Source organism: Ursus arctos, unplaced genomic scaffold, assembly GCF_023065955.2.
Source record: "Ursus arctos isolate Adak ecotype North America unplaced genomic scaffold, UrsArc2.0 scaffold_28, whole genome shotgun sequence".
NCBI lineage: Eukaryota > Metazoa > Chordata > Mammalia > Carnivora > Ursidae > Ursus > Ursus arctos.
The window spans coordinates 6523230-6541207 of NW_026622963.1; the positions used below are offsets into that span (position 1 = coordinate 6523230).

At 39.9% G+C, this 17978-nt stretch overlaps 1 protein-coding gene across 2 annotated transcripts in view; it reads right to left on the bottom strand.

Moving 5' to 3' along the window:
- Positions 1–14057, bottom strand: part of UACA (uveal autoantigen with coiled-coil domains and ankyrin repeats) — a 92595-nt gene extending 78538 nt beyond the window's left edge. For both annotated transcript variants that reach the window (XM_026478424.4, XM_057303588.1), the window contains exon 1: positions 13810–14057. In XM_026478424.4, the coding sequence (XP_026334209.2) occupies positions 13810–13890 (81 nt within the window). In that variant the 5' untranslated portion in view covers positions 13891–14057. The remainder of the gene's footprint in view (positions 1–13809) is intronic.
- Positions 14058–17978: the final 3921 nt, after the last annotated feature.

A 17978-nucleotide genomic window follows, 5' to 3' on the forward strand; every position in this document is an offset into this window, starting at 1 on the left:
ACTAACCGGTAGAAAGAACACATCGATAGCTGTGAATGACACCAATGGAATGAGACGCTCCTAACAGCCAGAAATCTGAAACACTAGCCATAGCTTCAACGCTTACCGAATGCACAGGTGTCATGTTTTCCACAGGCTGCAAGGTTCTCATTCATTGGGCTACTCTCCAATGAAAGTTGGTGGGGAAAAATACGCATTTTGTAACCATACAAAGATTTTTCCCTCTCAAGTGTGTTTTTATTAAGCTAACCAACTCAAAACTCCTTTGTGCAAAAACAGAAGTTGTACTCTTCTTATTCTCCACTCATGCAATTAACAGGAAAAGCAATTCAAATTAGAATTCAGAAGATCTTTCCACTCCACAAATAAACAATAAAGGTGACGCTTCACGTCCTCAAGATGTGAGCAATGTCTTCTGTATTTTCCGAACTGGATCGGTACGACTTTAGGTACGCCTGACAAAAACTAACGTATGTTTTAACTGACAGATAATAACCACTGCTTAAATTTCTATTTGTATTGTTCTACAACTTCCAAAATGGTTCATACCTAAAATCACTGGTAGGGTAGAAAGGCAAGTAAAATTATCCCCATCTTATAAGAAAAAGACTCGAAACTTACAAGTAATTTGCCCAATGTCACAGAGCTTTTCAATAGCAGTGCCTGGACTCAAACCAAGCTTTTTCTGACATCTTGTTATTCCTACCTTTTGCCTATAGAATATCTCTACTTGAATGGTATGGACCCTAAAATGAAAGATGCTTCTAGGGTGCCTGGGTGGCTCAGTGGTTGTCTGCCTTTGGCTCAGGTCACGATCCCAGGGTCCTCGGATCCCGGCGAGCCCTGCATCAGGCTCCCTGCTCGGCGGGGATCCCCTTCTCCCTCTGCCCCACCCCACGCACCCACCTGCTGTCAAATAAATAAAATCTTTAAAAAAAAAGAAAAGAAAAGAAAGATGCTTCTAAAATTGCACACCATTTTCCTTCTACTTACACAAGGAAAAAATCATAGAATAATTTATGTCAAAGCACTGATTTTTATAAAAATTCTTATGAAATAGACCAATATAAGAAACCCAAAGCTACAAGAAATACAAAAAAAAAAAAAATGGCCATGTATCTAATATTCTAAACTAGAATATTTATTTAGTAGTCAAATAAAATATTGGACACGTTAGTAATTTACATGTTCACATAAGCTATTTGAGTATTTCAATAACCTACTGTCCATCCAAAAATGGTATGTTCTTAAATATAATTCCAGGTGATAGTTAAGCTTAGAGAAAAGGAAATAAAGAAAAACTCCAAATAATGTTGAATATACACTGAATTTTGTGTTTACATTCCATAGGCAACACAGGGCCTGGGATACAGTTATACTTAAAGAATATATGATTTTTTTAAAATGTGCATTCTCAAATTTTAATGACTGCATAATTATTTAAGAATTTCAACAAATTTCCATTCTTCGCTATAAAGGGAAGTTTAAAAAAAAATCATTCCACAAACAGGAAAGTTATTACTTAGCAGAATACTGAAATTGAGCATTTCTCAAAGTATGGTCTATTCACCGCGTATACTGTATACACCTCACTGGCACAAAGACAGTCTACTGGGAGCTCCTTCTAAGGTTCCAGGTCATTCAGGATCAGCCTGCAAGCAGGGACAGATATAGCAGTGGGGCCTGGAGCTATGGAGAGAGAAGTAAGAGAAGCCCAACGTAAGAAAAATAAGAAAAGTTTCAACAGGAGGAGCCAGCACCAAAGCCCTGATCCCTGGCTCAATCTAGAGACCACACAGGCAGAGCACAAGTACTCACACACTGCCTGCAGCCACGTCCTTGCACACCAACCTCCTCTTCCCACCTGCCCCAACCCCTGTATTACCGCTCCTTCCCTAGAGATGCTCATCTTTAAGAGATAATTTCTACACCCCAGAGGACCATTAAGACCCCCTTTTCTTCCTGCCCTTCATCCAGTTTCCTTCTAAATAAATATACTGATATTTCAGTGTTTTTTAAGCGAATCATTTTAAAAGAATATTAACCATTAGCAGGAACATTTCAAGAATGTGACAAAAACCATCAAAATAATGCATTAATATTACTAAATTTGAGAGATAGTAGTATCATGTACAATGTAAGATAAAGGAGTCTAAAGAATTGGAAAACATTATTTCTTCCAATTTTGCTTCAACGTCATAAGTCATATAACGCCTACGTTTCCTTATCTATGAATAAAAGTTACAGTTCAAAATATCACTATTATATTGTAGATAAGTAGGATGTCTTATTCTTTTTTTTTTTTAAAGATTTTATTTATTTATTTGACAGAGAGAGACAGCCAGCGAGAGAGGGAACACAAGCAGGGGGAATGAGAGAGGAAGAAGCAGGCTCCTAGCGGAGGAGCCTGATGTGGGGCTCGATCCCAGAGCACTGGGATCACGCCCTGAGCTGAAGGCAGACGCTTAACGACTGCGCCACCCAGGCGCCCCAGGATGTCTTATTCTTAAGTGATGGATGCTACAGTCTTTAAAGGTAAAATACAATGTCTACAATATACTTTCAAAAGGCTCAATGAAAAATGTGGGTATATTTTCTATCTTTATACACATATACATATAGAGAGAACGAATGCAGCAGAATGCTAACTTCTGAATCTAGGTAGTGAGCAGGCAGATCCTAGTTCACTGTGCTATTCTCATTTTATATTTCAATTTTTCGTAATAAACGTTGGAGAAAACAGATGAGATATGTGCTCAGAATCTGTGCTTATAATGATTATTAGCATCGTAAGTTAAACTTTCAAAACTATTTTTGCAGACATCATCATCAGAACATTGAACTATGCATCCAAACCGGCTGTGTATCAAGTGCACGTTAAAACAATGCTAGCTCACTAGCATACAAGACGCAGGAGGTGTTCTAGCACACGATTACCTCCAGTCAGGGAATGCGCCTCCCGCACACTGCATCACACCCAGGGGGCTTAGGGGGCTCACTCAGGGCCAGCAAGCAGGAGCTCTTACCTACTGACCATGCGTGACTTTGACAAGTTACAACTTCTCTGGGGCACGGATACCAGTTTATCTCACGGTGCCCTCCTCTCCACCCCTGCAAAACGATTCCGGCCCTCACGAATTCCTGCCTGAACTATGGCAGCAGCCTCATAACCATCCATCTGCTGCCCAGCTCGAGCTCTTCAACATCCTGAACAGAGCTACCAAGTAATCCAGCCAAAACACATTTGATCCTGTGATTCCCAACCTCTGAATACGCAGGACAAAGTCCAACACTCTGAAAATATGGATTATTTTAAGCCATTCCAGATTTAGCCCCAACCTCCCCACATGCCTATCTCCTACTCAATCCCCTTGCCTATTATTCTAGGGTTCACCAAAGCTAAGCTGACAAACCAACTGCCCTCTCCCCCAACTCCTGACTCCATTCCATGCCTTTGCTCTTGCTGTTCCCTTGGAGAGCAATTTCATCTTTTCCTGGATCACATAAGCAACTGCTTAATGGGTACAGGGTTTCCGTCTCGGGTGATGAGAATGTTCTAGAACTAGACAGAGATGGTAGTTACACAACATTGTGAACTTACTATGTCACTGAACTATTCACTTTAAAATGATTAATTTTAGGTGTGCCTGGGTGGCTCAGTTAAGCGTCTGCCTTCGGCTCAGGTAATGATCCCAGGGACCTGGGATGGAGTCCCATGTTGGGCCCCTTGCTCGGTGGGGAATCTGCTTCTCCCTCTCTCTCTGCCCCTCCCCAATGCCCGTGCTCTCTCTTTCAAATAATCATTTTCTTAAAAATAAAATAAAATAAAATAAAATAAAATGATTAATTTTATGTTATGTGAATCTCACCTCAACTTTTTAAAAAAACAGCAACAGCAGCTCATCCTGTTTAAAAAAAAAAACAAAAACACCTTCGCCAACTCCTCAGCACCAGACTGGATCAGCACTGAGAACACTCCCCTGTCGCAGCAGCTACGACTCTGTATTACCTGTTTATAGAACTCCCCCACCATACTTTGAGCCTCTTACCTTCCTATCATCTCACTCCTTTTGCTTAGCCTAGGCCTTCAAGAAACATTTTTTTTTTAAATATGAAAAACAGAGACACCTCTTGGGGCAAGAGGCGAGAGCAGATAGCCTTTTCAAGCTCTAGATCTAAAAGCCTACAAGGGCATGTGTTAATTGGAAAGGAAAAGATCAGGAAAGACTGCTGTTCATCTGGTTATGAAGGATAAAAATGGAAAGACCCTTGGTGAGATTTTTCAGTTAGTAATAATGAGAACTAACATTTACTGAGTTCTTAACTATAATTATTAATCCCATTTTCCAAATGAGGAAACAAATATATTTCAGTAACTTGCCTAAGGTCACAAAGGGGCAGCAAGACTCACACGCTGCCCTGCCTCCATACTGCCCCAGGCACGGCTGCAAGAGCTAGGAATGGACATTCTTTGGCCCACAATTTGGTTTTTCTAAGGCTGAGAAAACACTCCATTTTCCACATTTCTCTACTTAGCCACTGCCACAAATGTTGTTTCTATTTCATAAAGTGCTTTTTTAAATATAAAATGTTAATTTTTAAGAAGAATCCAACCATTAAAAAAAAAGAGATGAATCATAAAAAGATCTCTCATTAAAAACATCTCTCACATGTAAATTAGCAAGTGTTCATGGGCTCTTCCTCCCTCACAGAGGTGAAAAAATCAGTGCGTAGTGCCCTCACTAGAAACCAACTACACTAGGCTTCCCCACTGGATACTCATTTTCAAAGTACCCCAAACCTCTGTACAGGGTAAGTACCCTGCAAATGAGAAAATCATGGAATAACAAAACCAAGCTGGAAGAAGAACTAAAAAACTCACTTTTTTAGTTTAGAAAGTATGATGCACATGTCCTTCCCCTCTTCCCTCTCTTAAATAATGTCCCAATCTGGTTTTAAAAAAAAAAATGAACCAAAAGTCACTGAGATTGAAAAAAATAATTATTTGTGCACCTGAACGGGAAAACCTTACCACAGAGGTAATGTCAAATCTTGACAACATATCAATAAGGAAAACATACCCCCCCAAAAAAAAGTATATACCCTATGGTCCACACTTGTACATATGCATCTCCAGACTGTAAGCCCACAATTTTCAGTTCTACTGGATTCTCAGCACTTGTTTCACCCATACATCCTCCTAAATATTTAAAACCAAGAATGGCAGGATAATACGTTGGGCAAATACACACACATGCAAAAGCAAAAAGGGAAAGGGGATAAGAATATCACAGATAATATGACAAAGTAGAATTCAAGACAAAAGCTGAATGGGACAAATTAAAGACTTTTTTACCACTAGTTACACTCCACAGTGAATATAAAATAGCCAACAGTCTTAATGTATCAATTATCACAAAATTTAGTACATAAAACAAAAACTGGAATATAAGGGAAGGTGTCAGCAACATAGCTATAGTGAGACACACACTACTCTCAAAGCTACAAAAAATCGAGTAGTAAAAATAAAGTGGTAAAGCCCTTAAAGATCAATATGAACAAGGCATCAAAAGGAAAAAATGGTCAAAGAACAGAGTTTCTAAAATAAGACGTGAACGTGGCAATAAGCATAGAAATATGTCCACACTCCCTAGAAATCAAAAACACAGATTAAAGCTATATCTTGTTAAAGCTATTTTTTTTCACAATCAAGTTGACAATTATGTTCTAAATCATATTACTGGATCATATTCCATTTCCATACTACTAAAAGGCATAGTGAATCCAACAATTTTACACACTGCTGGAAAGAACACAAATTGGTTTTGAGACTTAACATAAAAGGCCTTCCTTCCCCCTAAACACCCTTCCCTCCAATTTTCTTTGGTATATGGCTCAAGATACAATGCCATAGTTTTAAATTTGAAATTCCATCAGTTGACAATAGTTAAAAACACGGGTTCCAGAGTTAGGCTACCCAATCTTCACTTATCAGCTATGACACTTTAAGCAAGTAAATTATTTACCATTGTCTGTAAAATGATGGCAATGGTACCCACTTCTTAGGGTTGCTGTGAATCAGAGTAAGTAAGCTAAGGTAAAGCACTTGGAACAATGCTGGGGCATACATGCTCAAAAAATACTGGCTATTGACACTTGGATTTCTTATAAGTAATTTCTTTATAAGTAATTTACTAGCATTTGCTTAGTATTCCTATGGGACATTCACATCTGCTCAAATCATTTCAAATACTTATAATTTTAAATATGAGGGTTATTAGAATCAAATATGATTCAAAAAATTATACATATATCATTACTGCGGCACCAAGGTAATTAAATGCTGATTGAACCACAAAGAGGCAATCTGGAAACTTTAAAAAGAGCATAAGCAGTGGTTTATGGCATGGAATGATGACTTGTTTTTTTCTTTATCTTCAACTGTATTTTGGTTTCTACCCTGAACATGTATGACCTTTATGGGGGGGGTAGATTTTTAAAACAATAAACAGCCGTTATCTTGACTGGTTCAGTCATACACTTACTCTCTCTCAAGGGCACTTAGCAGGTCTGATTCCATTATATAATTACAGCTCATCATATCTTTTGCCAGGGCTTTAATAACTCAATTATATCAGTTCATCTTTTGCACATCATTTCGGAGACTCTATCATTCGGAAATAAATTAGTCAATGTTGGTAACATTCAAGATTTCTGAGGATAACAAAAGTCCAAAAGACAAAACCATTTTTGTGACAACGATCAGGTAAATTTACTCTTGTATTTTTGTGTTATATATTTAAGCCTAGAAGAGAAGCTATATAAAGCTTTTAATTATTTTATGATTTAGGAAAATGAGGCAATAAGCGTATATTATCCCACCTTTCTATTTACAATTTCAGTAAGTGAATTTCAATCATTTTTTGGCAAATTAAATTCCCTACAGAAATCAATTTGACTGCTCTTGCATAAATAAGCTCGGGCAGGTGGAAATTTTCAACCATTTGTTATATTCCTTAGGTGCCAGGACAAATGTTTGCACGGTTACTAACAGGATACTTAAGTCCTCCATTATGACAGAGATGAAACACATGAGTTATAATGTTTAAATCTAAAATTCTTGGATGTAGATTTCTTCACCAAGCATTCGACTGTAAATTAAACAGGGCTGGTAAGAATAAAATGTTGCTGGCTATTAGCTAATTCTGGGGAGAAAGGGAAAAGAGGGGTGAACTTGTTACCTCACTGACAGAATAACTTCCTTAGATGAAACTTTACCTACTCTAGTCAGAAATCTCTCTGCACAAGGACTTAAACCTGTCGAGGAATCCAAATTCTTAATTCAGGTTAAAAAGACGAAAAGGAAAAGCCTTCCTTTAATATTTACCCCTACGTGCCCCCTCCAGCTCCTTACTCTGACTGCAATTCTCATCCATACCTCAGCTGCACCAGCCCCCATCATAACACCCAAAGTGCCCTTCCAAACCTGGTGCTCCCTAAGAGTACTCTGTAATTTCACAGCTCCACACCACCGCGCTTGCTGTTCCCCAGCCTGGAAAGCCCTTCCAACTGTCTACCTGTCCCGGTCTCAACTTCACCTTCCTGCCTCCTCCCTGACCCCACCCTACACATCTGTGCCTACGCGGCACTTTACACACACGGCTATCAATGGCTTTTAACATAAGGTATTACTATTTTTTCTTAGCTCTCTTAAAAATCTGAAGGCTGTGACTAGATTTTCTTATTACAGAAATTTTAGAACATATACAAAATACAATAGCATCACAAAAAGTACATACAGTAGTATTACGAACCAGCCAATTACAACAATTCATGACCAATCCTATTTCCGCCATACCCCCTACTCACTTCTACCCACTCACTCACAGATTATTTGGAAACAAGTCCCAGATTTCACATCATTTCACCCGTAAATAGTATACTCTTGTTTCTCTGAAATGTAAAAAAGCTTTGCAAATATAACTACATTGCTACCACTGTGACATTTAAATCTTTTTTAGATAATTCCACAAAGCCATCATATATCCAGGTGGTGTTTATATTTCCTCAACTGTCATAAACTACTATTTTTATTATTTTTTTAGAGATTTTATTTATTTATTAGAAAGAGAGAGCGCACAAGCAGCGGGAGGGGCAGAGGGGAAGGAGCAGAGGGAGAGGGAAAAGCAGATCCCCCCTGAGCGTCGAGCCTGATGCGGGGCTCAATCCCAGGACGCTGAGATCATGACCTGAGCGGATCAGATGCTTAACCGACTAAGCCACCCAGGCGCCCCTATTTTTATTATTAATCAAGGTCTACATGAAGTCTATCATTACAATTGGTTAATATTTCTCCTGAATCTCTTTTAATCTCCAGATTTCTCCTCCATTTTTTTCTTCTTATAATTTATTTTTGAAGAAACTAGGCCTTTTGTTCTAAGAGTGTCCCATGATCATAATTACATCCACTGCATGTCCATGTTCCTCCATCCCTGTATTTTCTGTTAAATGGAGGTAAGATCCAGAAGCCTATCATATTCAGGTTTGTTTCTTTTGGCAAGACTATTCATAAGCAGTAATGGATATTTCCATCAGGAGATAAATTACATTTGGTTTTCTTTCTTCTTGAGACATTAGTAGCCAATGATAATCACTGTCTTTGCCTAGATCCATCAATTCATTAGGAGATGTAAAATTGTGATATACTAATTCCGTCTCCCTTCTTCCTCTATTAGCTGGGATAAAACACCTTGTAAAAAAGAGGAACTTCTCTCATCAAATATTTGGTTAGCCTGAGGAAAAGCATAATACCTCTTTGTCTTTGTTTTCTGGTTCTTAAAAGAATACATCAGCTCCTTAGCAGTCTCCAAAAGTGACAACTTTCTCCTTTTTTTGTAATCATTATTATGAATTCACAGATTTAAAGATTTTGGTACACTGTGATATTATCCTTATTGATGATGGAACTGTCCCATCGCAGGTCAAGCGGGAACCTCTTAAAGTTGGCCCCTGAGTCCTAATCTTCGACAGCCTCCTTGCTTTCTAGGGGAACAAAGGATTCCAGGCTCAACGTGCACATTTTCTGCTTCCAACTTGGAATTACCTATTTCTTCACAAAGGATCTAATTATTAATTCATTTTTAAGTCTAACGTACGTGTTCCGTAAATGTTTTCCAAATTAAATAAGATAACTGCTTACCAAGGTCCAATTCCTGAACTAATAATTTTAAATTTGAAAATAAAGATATACAACCACTATTCCACTGTTATTAAAAGAATTTAAATTGTTAACTCCTCATTTAAGTTCTTGGACCCGTTGTGTACCAAAAGATGTACCAATGCAACTCAACCATTTGCTTTGGTATAATAATAAAATTCAGCAATTCAAATCACCATGATGAGCTGGGGTTGACATCAAAAGTATAAATACAGGGCTTCTTTACTGGGATCTTCCTTCAAGAACCACAAGAAATACAATGCAGGGATAACTCTAGGAAACTGTCGGAATAAAACTAAATTAAACATTTTTAATCAAAGGTTGGCATCTTTAATGAAACTGAGTAAACAGTGCTCAATTAAGTATCATGAGTTTAAATGTAACAATGTGTGATCTTAATTATTTACATTAACCCAAAATTGCTATAATAATATTAACATCTTTTCAAACATACTCCAAATTCTCAGAGGAAAACACAAAACCCTCATTTTCGAAAACACAACTGAGACAAAATGCAATCCTTCATGCTTTCTAAACACATCAACCTTTAAAAAAAAAAAAAAAAAAGATTTATTTGAGATAGAGAGAATCTCACTTAGCGGGGAGCCCAATGCAGGGCTCCATCTCACGACCCTGAGGTCATAACCCTGAGATCATGACCTGAGCCGAAATCAAGAGTTGGACATTTAACCAACTAAGCCATTCAGGCACCCCAAACATCTCAAACTTCTGTTCTTAGTGGGAACCAACAGAATTTTTTTGAAGATATTTTTCAGTTGCTATATTTGTAACTCTAAATGTTTTCAGAAATACCAATATTTTTTCAGGGTCCTGAGACATTAACAAGATGCTTTAGAACATATCTGGTAGCTCATTTATAGAATTCATTGTTCCAAAATCAGAGTAGCCTAGAGAAATGGCAGCAAAAACAACCAGAGCCTCCCATATCAGAGATAACTTTAACGATCAAGCATTTACTCTACTACAAATGTTAGGTGTACGTACAGTTTAGTGGAACCCCCTTCCAAAATGTCTGCTTACAGTATTTGTTTGCAGTACATCCACTAGTTCTTGAAATATAGCCCCTTAATTTTAATTACTCAATTCTCCTAGTCTGAACTAGGTGAAAATGGAATAGCCTATTCTCACAGTACATATAATTGTATACATAATTGTATGTATAATTGCACATATAATTGACTAGATTTGAAATGGCATTTACAGTCATTTAATTATCCCTTTCAGAAATCTGAAGCTCCAATTTAGTGATTAAGATAAATGTCAACAACAAAAATAGTCTTATTTTATGATTAAAAGAGGCAGCTATCTCCAGATTCAGCTAGTACAGGACAAACTCTCAACTGTATTTTACCCACAGTTTATAATTATGAACTACATTTATGTGTATGTGTATAAACGTAACCTCTGTTGAGTGAACTCTAAGCTCACTGGCATATTTATAACCATGGTACTATTCAGAATATTTTAAATGATTTTTTTCTACATATAATATAGCATGTTAAGAGTCTATATTTCACATACTATAAAATATTTATATACCTCAGTCTATTGCTAATGCATCCCTTTCAGATACATAAGCTTAAGTAAGAAAAAATATTTATGAAATAAGCATTTAAGGTTTTTTTCCTCAAATCAAAGTTGTGCAGACCATATTGTGATTATTTCCATAATTAAAATGACTGCTTTAAGATTCAAATTAGGTAATCATCGGGGAGTAAAAAAGAAAGCAAGATATATGTCCCTTACCTTACACCGGAATAAATTTTATATGGATCAAACATTTAACTTAAATGTTAAAAAATGAAGCAAATTAAAAAACTAAAAGGAACGAGGTGCAATTTTTTTCTTTTTGTTTAATATTGCAGAGTAGAAAGGCCAAGATATAATGTAAACCAACTGAAAAGTTACAAAAGGGTGATAAATTCAATTGCATAAAAATAACCACTTTCTGCAGACCAAAAGCCACCATAAACAAAGTTGTAAAACAAATAACCAATTAAGAAAACATAATTATTCATATTAAAATGAGTAATTTCCTTGATATAGCGTACATACAAATGAATTTTAAAAAATCAACAACCCAATAGAAAAATGGAAAGGATAAACTGTTCATGAAAAAAAAGAACATGCAGTGGGCTCTGAAAATAAAAGCATAGAAAAAGTGATATGACGAAGGAAATTAAACAACATTCGTCAGTATTACAAATGCACCGTATCTTGAACCCAGCAATTCCACTTTTAGGAACTGATGCTACAAGCGTACACGTACACACACACACACACACAAACTTCGAATACACACAGGCGTATTCATCATTGCATATTACAGCAAGGATCTGAAGGGAGATGCTCTGAATGGGCCTAATTACAGTTTTAAAAAAAAGATACAGAACAAGTACAGTGTGCTACCATTCTCATAAAGGGTGAACATTTATATTCATATTTGCTCGTATATGCTAAACGCTCTCTGGAGGGACATGCAAGCAACTGGTAACACCAACAATACATACGCATGTGACCAAATCCGACATGAGGGATTATGGTATAGATCCAAAGCAAAAGGAACCTACTTCTCCTGTACATTCATTTTATTCTATCTTGGTTTGGTTTTACTAGTCATCAACTCAATTATTTTCATTTAAATATTTTACAAAATTTATTCTAATAGTTAACGTAAACAGAGATGTTCATGTTTTCTAAGCAGATAGGTTCTACCTTTTATACTATGTATTTCTCTTTATTTTTATGCTATTTTAAGAAAAAGAATGCTGGGGGCACCTGGGTGGCACAGCGGTTAAGCATCTGCCTTTGGCTCAGGGCGTGATCCCGGTGTTATGGGATCGAGCCCCACATCAGGCTCCTTTGCTATGAGCCTGCTTCTTCTTCTCCCACTCCCCCTGCTTGTGTTCCCTCTCTCGCTGGCTGTCTCTATCTCTGTCAAATAAATAAATAAAATCTTAAAAAAAAAAATAGCAAAAAACTATTTAAAAAAAAAAAGAATGCTCAGTTTAGTAAGTGCTAAGATTTAAGTTCAGAGAGATGCACCTCGCGTTCCAAACTATAAAATGCAAACTGGCATGCTGTTAATAGCAATAACGATTAAATACTATGCATTTCTAGAAGAGAAAACAGGATAAAATTAAGGTATAAAAAACCTCCAAGTGGAATGTGGATCTGTAATGCAAGTAAAAAAAAAAAAAATGGGAAAATACAGCAAATAAATATAAAAAAGCTATCTTTGATAAAGCTTAAACACAACCTGCACTACAAAAAAGCTGAATCTTTAACTCAACTACAGTGACCTCCGACATCACTGAACGACAGACATGTCAATTATTATCTAAAGAACAACGTGAAACAAAGTAATCTCTCCGCGCTTAGAAAATAATTTCACGCTTTATTAAACAACATCAAATCATCAAATATCTATAGCTTTCCTTTTTTTATTGGAAATTAAAGAGCCTAGTTTTGCCACAATTTCCTGTTAAGTCTAAGTAAAATCACCCCAGAAACAGGCGGAGGAAAGCCACAATTCTGAATTAACTCATAACCAAAAGCAGATTAATAGTATTCTCATAATAAGCATATATAATCGTTTGGTAAAATTTGTGCAAAATCATAAAGGTCCTTTTTAATACTCCAAATGGGCAACTGGGCAGTTTGAGCATCCCATCTCATTTAGGTTTCCGACTCGTCACGACTTTTTAAGTAACATTTAAGAATATAGAAGGCTGATGATATTGCCATTCTTCTGACTCGCCAAATTATCTAAATCCCCAGCATCTGTAGTCAGGCTGTTTCTCAAGATTTCTGATCTCCGGCCAACTCAAGAGAGGCCCTTGAGTGCTTCTTAGCGTGCACACGGAGGCCGGGCTGCAGATGAACACCGAATGCCTGTCCCACACGGATCTGCCCCACAGGTGAAACTCGGCCCCACAGTTTCACCACCGCTTCCAGGATCACCATCCACGGGGCTTTGTGTGCATCGACGCCCGATTCCGTCCGCCTCCCTCAGAAATCAAATTTTCCCGGTGATACAGCGACGGCAGCCAGCATACGATGCCCCCCCCCAACCCCCGCCCCGCCAGCCTCCGAGTCGAACCCACGGAGGGTGCGGAGAGCCGCGAGCCGGCGCGGGGTCCGCTGCCCAGCCCACCCGGACTGCGGGGTGCGATTCCCCCATCCGGCCCCCGCCAGCCCGGCCCGACAGAGCGCGAGTGGGGAGCCGGGCCAATCCCCGGCGAGAGGAAGGGCCAGGGTCGCCGGGCGTAGGGGGGAACCCAGAAAGCCGGGATGGAGGAGGGGGCCCATTTAATCCCGCAGCGCCCGGGTTTCTCCCAGGAGCTCGGAGAGCTGGAGGTGAGGGGTGGGTGCTGCGCCGGGCCGGCGACCGGGAGGGTCCCAGGGTCTCCGCGCCGACGCCCAATCCCAGCGAGGAGTCCCCAGGCCAACGGAGTGGGACGGCTGAGGGAAGGCTGAGGAGGGCGGCGCGCGCTTCCGAGCACAGGACCCCGGGGCTCTCGGGAGGGCAGCGCCGGCAGCGCGGGACGCGCAGGGGCCGCGGGACTCACCGCGCTGGCGGTGGCGGCGGCGCCAGACGACGCGGGGCCGGACGCGTCCTGCCTCCTCAGGCGGGACTTCAGGCTCTTCATGGCCAATTCTTCGCAGCTCGGCTCCCAGCGGCGCAGCGCGATCGTGCCGCGCGCAAACCTTCAAGTGTGAGGGCTGCGAGCGCTCGGGGAGGCAGAGGAGGCGGCGCCGGCGGTCCCGGCCCCACCTGCCACCTGGGGGCTCCCGGCTGCCCACCGCTCGCGGGCCTGCGGCGGGGCTCCCCTCTCTCAGCCAATCCTGCAGCGGCCCTCGAGGGGGTGGGGCCGACCCCGGCCAATCGGAATCCGGGAAGGGGGCGGGACTTCCCTTTCAAACTTAATAACACCCTTCCTCTCCCCGCAGGAGGAAAAAGTTTGGAAGTTCGGCTGGGCGGGTGGCGGAGGTGTGCGCCGCGGCTGGGACGGAGGCGAGAGCTAGGCTCCGGGCCACCGGCGCCAGCCTACTTTAGTGATGGGAGTCTCAGGTCTAAAGAGAGCATGGGGTCCAGCCAAAGCCGGCTCTCATCTTGGCCGAACCCAACTCCCCTCCTACCCACGTGCTCTTTCCCAAGTTAAGTTCCTTTCCTTCCCTCTGGTCCCAGGAAGGACACAAAACAGCTTTCAACTTCCCTTCCATCCGCCGCATGTTTTACTACACAAATCCCAGTGCCGGAAAACAATACGCATCAAAAGCTCCAGAAACAAACAACAGCCTCTAAGGAATAAGGCGCTGGCACTACAGAAGAACATACAGCTAAGAACAGACTTTGAAAAACATTACAGTTAATGTTAGATCATCAATAATTGTTTGATGAGTGAAGAACCCGCTGCTTTGGAGAAAAAGAGATTGGCCGGCGGGGAGAGCATCAGTAAAATACAGTGGTAAAGACAGTGGTTAGAAAAGGAGAGACAAAATTTTTGAAAAACAGAAATAAATATACCTGGAGCCCTTTGTGCTGTGCCAAAGACAAAAGAGGAAACAAGGTCTAGCGCTTTCCATATGATTACATTTGCTATACTTCTTGCTTTCGCGCCTGATCTTCCCTCTCTGCTGTAGGATTCCCTACTTAATGTACTGAATTAATTCGTATGCCTCAAAAAAAAAAATAGTGTGGTTCTTTAAATGAGAATCTAGCCTTTCAATAATATTATTTCAGCTAAAAGTTTATATATTAATTCAGATAGTAATATATTTCTTGGTTCTTAGCTATAATTATCCTCCCCCCCAAAAGATTACTTAACTAATATCTATTAGATGCCTTTAACAGCAGTCTGTGCAAATATCACCTCATTTTGTTTAATCATCACAACTCTTTGAAATAGACAATCCAATCCATTCATTCATTCGTTCAACCTGCAATATGTTTAAGGAATACTCTACACTACTAGTTACCAGAGGAAAAAATGATAACCGTAATATGTCCTTTGCATCCAGGAAGCTTACGATCTAGTGAGTAAGACAAACAATAAAACAGGTAATATCACTAAGGTATGCAGAGTTTGCCTCAGTTGCTAGGAGACAACATAGATAGCCAAGTTCTCCAGTCTAAGGGATTCGAGGAAGACCTGATGGAGGAAGCAAAGCCTAATTTGATACTTTAACTTACTTTTTAAAAAAACGACTCACATAGCCAATGATATAAAAAGTTGTCAAAGGAAAACATATCATGGCCTTTTCCTCAATAAATTTTTTCATTTTCTGTAGAAATAAATTAAAGCTAATTAATTAATTTATCCTGCCCAGAAAGTTGGATTAATGAGAATCATTTAAACGAAGGATGAAGAAAGAGGCAGGTGAGCAACACCCAATAATTTGCTTTTAACATAACATCTTCAAAAGTCTTCGCTGGAGTCAGTTTTTCACAGCAAAATATTTATTCTAGCGTGCACCCATTTGAAAAGACAAACAGTCCATGTTTCTGACTAACAATGGATTCTCTTTGTCTGAAAGGTCAGTTGCTTTCTTTGGAGGTTCCTTAGGGTAACTCAAGGTTTTATTTAAATACTGTAAATGGGGCACCTGGGTGGCTTCGTCAGTTAAACGACCAACTCTTGATTTCTGTTTGGGTTGTGGGATCCAGGCCGGTATGGGGCTCCACGTGTAGCAGGAAGTCTACTTCTCTCCCCCTCTGTTTGCCCCTCCCCCTACTCGTGCTTGCTCTCTTTCTCTAAAAAAAATTTTTCAGAACTTTCTTGGAGAGGCAGCATTCAAAGACTGTGTTAGCCCTTAACGAACTACTTGAGAAAATTATTACATTTTGTCTTGATTAGTTCTATGGAAGGAAATTTTCTTGACTCCTCCTCCTTCCTCAAGATCCACAGCCCTTCAGGGTTTGGTGGCTCTTTATAGTGTCTGTAGACAGCTGTGTCTCTGGCCTCACCTACCACTACAGAGCCAAAATCATCCCATCTCTGGATATTACACAAGTTTCCCAACCAGTCACCCAACCTCCAGTCTCATCTTTCCCATCACCAGTGAATTACCGGTCATCATCAAAAGTCTTAGAAAATATTCCTCCCTTGCTCAAAAACTTTCAGCAGGTAATGAATAAAATCTAACTCCTTTACTTGGCATTTAAGGCTCTACAACACGGACTCAACCCTGTTCTCCAGCTGGCGATCCAAACAAATTAGTCTCCCGGCCATTCCTCAAACATGGGTCATGCCTTTCAATTTCCACATCTTTATGAGGCCTCCTCCAGTAATTTTCTATCTACATTCATCTCACCAAATCCTACTCCCTCCAGGAAGGATTGGAAGAGGGCACAAGGGGGCTTCTAAAGAACTGTACTAGTCCACCTGGTTACATAACTAGAGTGCTGCTTATGTAACTAGTGTATTGAGTTCGTGAAAATTCAGTTAGCCTATCGTCTTTATATGTACACATTTATGTGTGTATGTTATAGTTTAATAAAAGGGTCTCTTTACTCATCAATCTGTTCCAAGTGCCCTCCTCTCTAATAGAGCTTCTTCTGATCACTCCACTGAAAGTAATGTCTCCATGTTCCAAATGGCTAAATTGTACATCTCATAGGATACTAACCGTAAGCTCTGAACAAGCATTATTTCTCTACTAGACTTTGAACTCCTTAAAATGAAGGAATAACTGATACATGTTTGAATTCCCTTCAATCTGAGCATGTAGTAAGTGCTCAGTAAATATTTCTGAATGAATCGATGCGTTCTTTCCGAGTGAATTATGGTTGTTTGTTCCATGTATTCATGTGACTCAGGACTGGTACTCCCCCTGTCGTGAGTACTGGCTATCTTCTGTAGCATCCAAGTTCTCACAGCCCTGGTAACTGGCTTCTTTTATGTTGTTACTGCATAAAGTCAAGGAATCAGACAGAGCCACAAGTCCAGCTTGCATCAGTTTCCGAAAATGTCGGGCAAGTTATTTTTATGAACTGTCTGCATGATGTCCCCACAGTGTCTGTGTCCAGTGGCCTTTATGGATTTTTCCAGGCTAGAAACTTGATAGCTGATGTCTGCTTATTCCCATTTGAGAACAGCTAAGTAAATAGCAGTGGTTTGAATACGGAGTAGGGCTTTTTATATTGATCTGGAAGCCCCCCACATGAAGTAAAGTCACTATTATTAGCATTCGGCCAGACAGGTTTGGTTTGGTTTTGCTAACTATTATCACCATCATTTATTTTTATCTTCCCCGCAGAGCAAAAGGCACTTATCAAACCTACATGAATTTTTATTTGGTGCCATACTGAACCTATATGAAAGTTTTTGCTTTGCTTATGTATTATAATTTATGAAACTAGGAAGGGAAATGAATTTTAAAAATTATTTTAATAGGTTATACCTGCACAATGTAAAGAAATCTCAAATAATACAAAAGGACAAAGTTAGTCTCCTTACCACCTCTATCCCTTGGCCCCTGTTGTCAAGGAACTTAGGTTCTAGACTGGGGAACAAAGCTAAATTGAAGAACAACTACTTAGGGACCTGTAGAGTAGGATCGCAGATACAGATGGTATTCAGGGAAGGAAAAGAGCAGGAAATAAGTGTTCGTGAAGGGATGGTACCCAAGGTTGGATGGAGCGTCAGTGAGTGCACACAGGCGAGAAGGAACACCAGGGGGTAAGAGGACACCCAGGGGACCGGCCAGAGTAGCTAAGAGAGCGTAGTCAGGAGAT